At 57.6% G+C, this 7,905-nt stretch overlaps 2 protein-coding genes across 3 annotated transcripts; one reads left to right on the top strand and one right to left on the bottom strand.

Moving 5' to 3' along the window:
* The first annotated feature begins 481 nt into the window (after positions 1 to 481).
* LOC131207532 (proline-rich protein 36) lies at positions 482 to 5,011 on the top strand. The gene has a single exon (XM_058200151.1). The coding sequence runs from the start codon at positions 482 to 484 to the stop codon at positions 5,009 to 5,011; it is 4,530 nt and encodes a 1,509-aa protein (XP_058056134.1).
* Positions 5,012 to 5,708: 697 nt separating this feature from the next.
* Positions 5,709 to 7,093, bottom strand: LOC131209926 (coiled-coil domain-containing protein 124). 2 transcript variants are annotated; one of them, XM_058203087.1, is made up of 3 exons: positions 6,839 to 7,093; positions 5,965 to 6,781; positions 5,709 to 5,892 (listed from the first exon to the last, which is right to left on the bottom strand). In XM_058203087.1, the coding sequence occupies exons 1-2, from the start codon at positions 6,992 to 6,994 to the stop codon at positions 6,302 to 6,304; spliced, it is 636 nt and encodes a 211-aa protein (XP_058059070.1). In that variant the 5' UTR covers positions 6,995 to 7,093; the 3' UTR covers positions 5,709 to 5,892; positions 5,965 to 6,301. The 2 variants fall into 2 exon arrangements, with proteins under 2 accessions (XP_058059070.1, XP_058059069.1); XM_058203086.1 differs by having other exon boundaries at positions 5,713 to 5,892; positions 5,965 to 6,777; positions 6,835 to 7,093.
* Between the last annotated feature and the right edge of the window lie 812 nt (positions 7,094 to 7,905).

Below are 7,905 nucleotides of genomic sequence, written 5' to 3'. Positions count from 1 at the left end.
TTCAGCGACCATTTCAAGACCAAACAGCTTCTCAACTTCGAGGTAGAAGAATCCTGCTTCTAAAAACTCCATACTTTAATAAAAGTGTTCCGTTTCCTGTTATTGTTCCGGTTTGATCGAGCCACTTACCAATAGGGAATCAGAATCGCAGATGTTGCCCTCCTAACATTCCTACAATACTTCCCAAAACATCTCAGAACTTCGTCCGATGGAAGGATGGGCCATCGTGAAGCAAAATCTGGAAAAATTGAAAAATGGATAAATATTTAAAAATTGGCAAATAAAAGGAAAGATAACTTTCGCACGAAATAAATCGATATAATGGAGAATTTGTCTGTAAAAAGGCTGCATAAATTGTCCCGTCTTATGGGGCACAATTTGTGGTTTGAGCGTAGTTTGAAATAAATTTAAGGTGTCTAGTGTTTTATCTTCTAATTTGGTGAATTTGGCGATCCGAATCGTTCCAGGTGCCCTTCGCAAGATGAGCAGTCCGCGGGCGGTGCCCCGGCTGGTGGCGCTGCTCTGTTTGGCGCTGCTCGCAGCAACCGCAGCGGGCGAGTTCGTCTTCGACGACGATCTGGAGGACCTGATTGCGGAGGAGTCGAACGTGGACGAGGAGCTGGCACCCGGCTCGGTGCTGCTTCCGTCGGACGTGTTCAACGACGGGAAGCCGTTTTACGTCGAGCGCGACCCGTCGACGGGGGCCATCGACTTCAACCACAAGAAGACCGGCAACCAGATCGAGATGGACGACGAACGCCGGCCGTACGAGTCGATCAAGGAGAGTTACGTGAGCGACAAGAAGGACGTCATTGTGCATCACTCGACGCCCAACTTCCACGACTTCCTCAATCTGCCCAAGATGTACTCGCCGGAGAACTTTGTGTCGATTTCGAGCTCGTACGCGAACCTCAAGTACCAGGGCAGCAACAAGGGCTCAAACCACCGTGACCCGGCGCACATCGTGTCGGTCACGGCGGTGGCACCCACCACCGCCGCCCCGGCGCCATCCTCTTCCTCGACGAAGTTCTTCTTCAGTCGGCCTCAGTACGGGCGACCGACCACCACCTCCGGAGGATCGACTCCAGGGTCTCCCACGTACACCTATCCAATCACCTCGGGCCGGCCAATCACGACCAGCACCACTACCACGCCAGCCCCAACCACGACCAGCAGCACCACGGCAGTGACTACGGAGGAGGAGGAAGACGCTCCCAAGACGACGACCGGCAGCCCTCCGAAACAGCTGTTCACGCGCTATCCCTACAAGAGCACGATCAAGAACAAGTACCTGGAGACGTCGGAGCAAACGCGCAAGAAGTTCTTCCTGCCGTCCACCCTGGCGCTACCGGGCCCGACGACGACGACGACGACGACGACCACGACGGAGCGCGCCCAGTCGACGCCGGTGCGCTCCTCGACCTACTACTCACCGTCCGTCCGTCCCCAGTGGCCCACAACAACGACGACACCGTTGCCACCGCCGCCAACTACGACCCTGGCCCCTAGCTCGACGGCACCGGCACACCCGGTCCGCTTCGTGGACGACGCCGAGCATCCGCCGTCGGGATCGAAGATCAAGTTCACGATGCCGGCGCTCAAGTACGAAGGATCCCGGCCGGCCCCCTTCCGGAGGATGCCGGTGCCGCAGGGTGGCGGTGCGGGAAGCTCCGATCGTGAGCCGGGCAATGGCGGTTCCGCTTCGTCCTACAACAAGATCGAGCTCCCCAAGAACCCGGCCGTGATGTCGCTGTCGGATATCTTCAGCACGCTCGAGCAGAAGAAGCGTCTGGAGGCAGAGGGTAATCGGGTCGAGTCGGTGGAGCAGGCAACGTCCACCACACCACCGGCGATCGTGCTGCTCGACGACCGCCGGACCACGACGGTTTATGGGGAGGGTCCGAAGATCGAGCAGTCCGTCGATCTGTCGGACCACTACGTCAGCTACGAGGTTCACCACCAGCCGTCGCAAGGACGACCGGTCGCTTTCCAAGCCCAACAGCAACAGCAACAGCCAGCGTATCAGGTCCACCAGCCGAACGGCCATCGGCCCCAGCAACCGGCGATGGACACGGCCGGCGGGGGGCAGTACGTGCAGTATGAGGTGCAGAAGCCACAGCTGAACGTCGTCCAGTTCGGGACCGTCCCCAGCATGAACAGTGTCGTCATCAGTCCGAACCAACACTCGGCCACGTTCGTGCTCGGCTCCCAGCAATCCGTCGGTGCTAGTGGCGGCGTCGGCGGTGCCGTTGGACCTGGCGGCCATTTTGTGGGATCCGTGTCGCAGGATTCACCGGCGGTCGGCACGGCGGCCGCGCTGATCGCCGGTCGGCCACCGTACCAGATGGGCCAGGTGCTGGACGAACCGCACGATCCGGCATCTTCGGCGGCCATGGTCGGGAGTGTCCAGGTGAAGCCGCAGGACATCATCAAGACGACGAGCGTGCGGTTCCCGAGCGAGTCGGACGACAAGTACGACAACGCGCCCATCATCAGCGGCACGCACAAGAGCGAGGTCCTTCCGCCGAACGGCCACTCGGCCCCGGTCCGGGGTGGCGAGATGTCCTCGGTCGTGTTCCCAGCGGCGGCCCACGAACTGCACGAGGTGTCGAACCGGATCGTGTTCGACTCCGCGGCGGCGCCGTCCCCTGCGGACCCGCTGAACCGCCACGAGTTTGCCGTGGCCCCGAACCCGCACTACCCGGCCGACCTGCCCGAGCAGCTGACGCCACCGTCGGCGGCCCAGGACCTGAAGCCGCGTCCACCGGCGCCGTTACGCCCACCGGTACCGTCCCAAGGGCCACCATCGTTCCGTTACAGCGAGATTCACCGTCGACCGGGCGCGACTTTCCCGACCGACCGAACCCGCCCCACGCTCCTGCCCAACATTCTGCCCCAGTTCCGTCCGAACGCCAAGATATCGCACGGACATCCGCCGCCGCCGCACTTGCGCGAATCCGGCACCTACCGGGTAGGACCCCCGGCGGGGATGTTCGTGAAGGCGGGAGGACCACCGCCGCTACGCAAACCGCTACCCTACCAGCACCAGCAGCAGTTTGGCGGACCGAACCGACTTCCCACGACCCGCACCCGACTGGGCGTTTCCCCACCAAGCCGGCCGCCGGTATCGGCCGAACTGGAGAACCGGCGCTATTATCGGTTGCCTCCGGCACCACCATCGCCCCCGGCCGTCATCAAGGATCGCGTGTATAATCTACAGCCCTCACGCTTACAGCCACCACCGCCGCCACCGCCACCGCCATCACCACCACCACCACCACAAACGGAACAGCCGGTGGACGAGCCGCTGGAGGAGCACGAGTTCCACCGCAACCCACCGCAGATCCTGAAGAACCTGCTGAGGGACGAGCTGAACGGTCAGCAGCGGCCCAAGCTGGAACCGGTTGTGACGCTGCAGATGCTCCAGTCGAAGCGGCGTGTGGAGGAAGGAGGATCAACGGGGGGCGTTCCGGCAAGCGGAGTGGACCTGAGTACGGTGCATCCACAGGTACCGGTGGATGCGCCAGGGACCAGGGATCGCCCGGTGTACGTGGTGTACCCTGTCAAGAGCACCCCGGTCAAGCTGGACCGACCCGGTGCGGATGCGATCGTTGTCCGGGGTGAACATCCGCCACCACCACCCGCCATGGTCATCAGCCCGGGGACCGAGTACCAGAACACGCCGTTCTCGATCGCGTCCCACTTCGAGCAGGAACCGATTCTGGTGGCCAAGCACAAGAAGGTCGCCCATCAGAACGCCAACAGCGTCAAGCTGAACTTCCCCTACAGTCTGGAGAAACCGGATCCACATGCCCTGACGCACGCGACGGCGGTCCACCCTGCCCCGGCCCAGGATCTTGCGGCCGAGTACTCGGAGTACAACCTGGGCGAAGAACCGTCCGGGGGTTTGGGAGCTGGCGCCCAGGAGCAGGATCAGGATCTGATCTCGAGCAAGCTGCAGCGATTCCACAGCACCACCGACAGCACGCCGATCGCGATTGCCTACACGCCGACCGAATCGAGTTTGGGGCCAGCCGGAGTTCCGAACAGCATGCGCTACAATAAGCCACCGATGGGGACCGGGGGAGCTCACAATCACAACAACAACTACTATTACTCGGTGTACGGCGAAACGCAGACGGAGGTATCGCACCTGAAGCTGGACGACGTGGACGAGTTCGGCAATCCGTCCCGGCGCTACGAGCAGAGCTTCCAGGCGCCGTTCCAGGCGAGCATGAGCCTCGATCCGGTGAAGGTGACCAACCCGTACGAGGGCTGGGCCGTGGTGACGTCCTCGCCACAGGCACTCGCGCTGCAGCACTCGAAGCCTTCGCAGCCGCCACCACCCCCGAAGCCGGAACCAGTGCCGGACCGGAACACGATCGATCGGTCCGATACGAGCGCGACTGGGGCGGAAGATGATCCGGCGGCGGTGACACCAGGCGAGCGCCCAGCATCGGTCGTCACACCGGCCGCTAGTTCCGGGCCGTTCGATCCGAACAGCTTCCAGCCGGAGCTGCAAGGTGGCTTCCGGCCGATCCTCGGTGCGGACGTGAAGCTCAGCGAGCAGCTGAACCCGGATCCGCAGCGGTCAAGCATTGCGGACCTGTTCGTAGACGATCCGCCGGCGGTGCCGGAGCAACCGGAACCGGCGCCAAAGCCACAGGCCACGAAGCTGCAGCTGGTACCGAAGGACACGAAACCGAAGGTGGTGAAAAAAGAGGAACCGGACGGTATGGAGGAGCTCGACCTGGAGGCATTCTTCGATCGGCTCTCGAAGGACTACGACGACGGCGAGCTGGACGATGTGACGATGAGTGATGAGACGACGAACGGGACCGACCCGGGTAGCGGCGAGCAGCAGCGAGCCGTCGGCGAGGGCCGCAGCAGTCAGGGTGCGAGTGGAATCGCCGCGGACGAAGCTGCCGTCCCGGGTACGGAGGGAACCAGCAGGACACCAGATACGACGACGACGACCGAGAAGCCGACCACGGCGACGGAAGCGACGTGAGGGGCGGACCCAGGACCAACACGGGAGACATTATAACGGAGGGCACTGGGATGCGATGGGAACGCAATGGTACGCAATGGCCGGGTGGGTGCCGGACCGAACCGAACCGGACAGACAGACAGATTTTTGACCGCGAAACTCCATTCAGAAGCAATAGACCCGAACACGCACACCCGGCGGCACACAGAACCTTGAATCTTGAGTATCTAATGTTAAGGTCAACACGGTCACGCACGCTCGTGGTCGCCATCGCAGAGCGGGGGCAAGCGTGCTAGTCAGCGAACGGCTACGCCAGCAACGACAAACTACAGTAAGCAATAAGGACACGGACTACCGACGGGACCAACGGGACCGGCTTCGTGGGCAGGCGCAGCGCATCGAGCGAATGACGAGCTCCTTCGGTGCTCCTCGGTGGACGGCTTAGGGCTTAACATTGGATACTTGATACTAGACGCTCCTCGAACCCTCGAACGGACAGAAAGCAAACTGAACGGAAGACCTGCGCGAACCGTGCGCGAAACCAACGACCAACAGCCCGGTAGACGCGGTATGCATTCCACGGGGACGAGCACCGTCACAATAGCCGCCACCACCACTGGCACTGGGAAGCACCCAGGCAGTTTGCTGTAAATTAACTTATTTATTTATTTATTACCCGCTGGGAAGCAGAGGATTGCGAGTGCTTCGCGCGCTTGGGCGGAACAGGATCCGGCGGCATCGATGAGATGAGATTCATTAATTTGTAGCGATGTGTCGGAAAGTGTGCGGAAACGGTAGAGTGAAGGTTATCTATAAGGAAGGAATCTGACACGCTGAGTCCTTCGCTAGCCAGTAAGAAAGCTTTTGTAGCTTTGTAAGATTCAGAACAGTAACTCTGTACGCTGTAAGAAAAGAAAGAGACAAAGTGAAATAATAAAGAAAAGTATGAAAACAATGGTTCGGCATGCACTTACCGGGGAAACGGCAGAAGGAGAACTACATTCTACAACTGCAGGTAAATTGAAGATCTGTAACACTGGTTTTCGAATTTTAAGAAACATTTCAAAACCAGATCAGAATTGGAATACAATTAAAAGCTGTAATTGCATTGCTTATACATGAAGCTCATGTTTATTAAACCGCCGCCGCCGTTCCAATGGCGCACTTCCAGACGGCTCAAAATCCACGTTGCGACAGTTGCCACCGCGAACGGGTTTGATGAACTTATGCACACGAGAATCACTTGGCTTGGTGGATGCCCTTCACTGAAAGGCGCTTCATTAATCACACGTGCGACCGCGAGCCACAAGTTCAAATTTGGTTCATGGGATTTTCTGGAGCTTTCTGCCAGTTCTTGAAGACCATCTGCTTCAACTGGGACAGCTTGAGCGATGGATAATCCTGTTTCAGGCGTACCAATTGCTCCTCTTCGTAAGCCTTGTAAGCCGCCTTCATACGCTTCTCCGGGTGCCGATCCCCGCCGGCTTCTCCCACGCTCAGCACCGCAATGGCCTGATCGATAGTTTGTGCCACTTCCGTGTTCGCCATCACACGGTTAAGATTTTCCTCCAACGGGACCGGTTTCGGTTCGATCGGCGCTTTAGGCGGGTGATTACTGACCGTCTCGATGGCTCGGTTTCGTTTCTCGATTTCGGCATCGATCTGTGACCGTGTTATCTTCTGCACCGATACCTTCGCGGTGGTCTTGATGGAGTTCATCTCCTCCTCCAGCAGAGCCTTCGTTTCCGCCTTCTTCCGAGCGGCTTCCGCTTTGCGACGGTCATCCTCTTCCTGCGGAGAAACCAAAAGGTTAACGTGGCATTATATTCCCCACCATCGTCCACTTGCCTTCTGTTTCTTTTTCTTCGCCAACTGCTTATCGTCGTCTACCCAAAGAGAATCTTCGGCCGCTTTGGCCGCCTTGTCGCTGGCGATCTTTTTAGCTTCCGCCTTCCGTTCCCGGGCCTCGACGGCTTTCGAGTTGATTCCCATCTTCTTCGGCATCCTGATGCCGGCCGGATTGGCTTGCCACCGAGCTGGGAAGGTTCTTTGGACACTTGCTTTACAATCCTTTGCCAGCCGAGCAAACAGCTGGAAAACAACAACACAAGAACCGCAACAAAACAATCGGCCGACTGACGTTTCGTTGAGGCGCTGTACTAAAAGAGCGAGTTCTAAAAATATCACTTTAACCCCAGAATGGCTGCGTGCTTTGAACGGTAACTTTCAAAAGTTAACTTAACCGTTGGGGCAGTAAAGGCCGGTCCACACGCTGCGATCTACAATGCAATATCGCCTGAAGTGACATCTCCGGAGACGTCATAAATGTCACTGCCGCGGGTGGAAATCTGAAGACTCGACATGCAATTTGTGAACAAATTTCAAAACAGGGTCAGTTTGTCGGTTGACTTGTTGATGTTTTGTTTTGGCCTCTTATTTATATTTTGGACGCTTCGTCAACGTTCGCGAAAGTGTGTAACTGAATTTATTAAAATTTACGAAAGTCTGCCATGTCTTTGGCAACTAAAAAATAAAAAATATAGTGATCGGAATAAAAAGGCGGAGGCATACGATGCCATTTAAAAGCAATTTCCTCGACACTGTAACCTCTTCGCACGTTCTTTTTTCGCTTTTTAACCGAAAAGCACAATGGTAAGGCAAACCAACACAGTGTTGCTTCCATGGCTGATTCCAACATGTCCAACCGACAAACTGACCCTGTTTTGAAATTTGTTCACAAATTGCATGTCGAGTCTTCAGATTTCCACCCGCGGCAGTGACATTTATGACGTCTCCGGAGATGTCACTTCAGGCGATATTGCATTGCAGATCGCAGCGTTTGGACCGGCCTTTATAGCGATCATTTCTCACAATAAACAAAAGGAACCGATCGAATGTTTCGTGGACTAGTTTAT

The sequence above is a fragment of the Anopheles bellator genome, chromosome 2 (genome assembly GCF_943735745.2).
Source record: "Anopheles bellator chromosome 2, idAnoBellAS_SP24_06.2, whole genome shotgun sequence".
Lineage (NCBI taxonomy): Eukaryota > Metazoa > Arthropoda > Insecta > Diptera > Culicidae > Anopheles > Anopheles bellator.
Note: the sequence above shows the minus strand (reverse complement) of the source record. Positions and strands in the feature narration are given on the sequence as shown.

Coding starts and splice junctions, on each gene's coding strand:
- LOC131207532 (XM_058200151.1), top strand. CDS start 482: ATGAGCAGTCCGCGGGCGGTGCCCCGGCTGGTGGCGCTGCTCTGTTTG.
- LOC131209926 (XM_058203087.1), bottom strand. CDS start 6,994: ATGCCGAAGAAGATGGGAATCAACTCGAAAGCCGTCGAGGCCCGGGAA. Junction 6,782..6,838: donor CGAAGAAAAAGAAACAGAAG/GCAAGTGGACGA, acceptor GTTTCTCCGCAG/GAAGAGGATGACCGTCGCAA.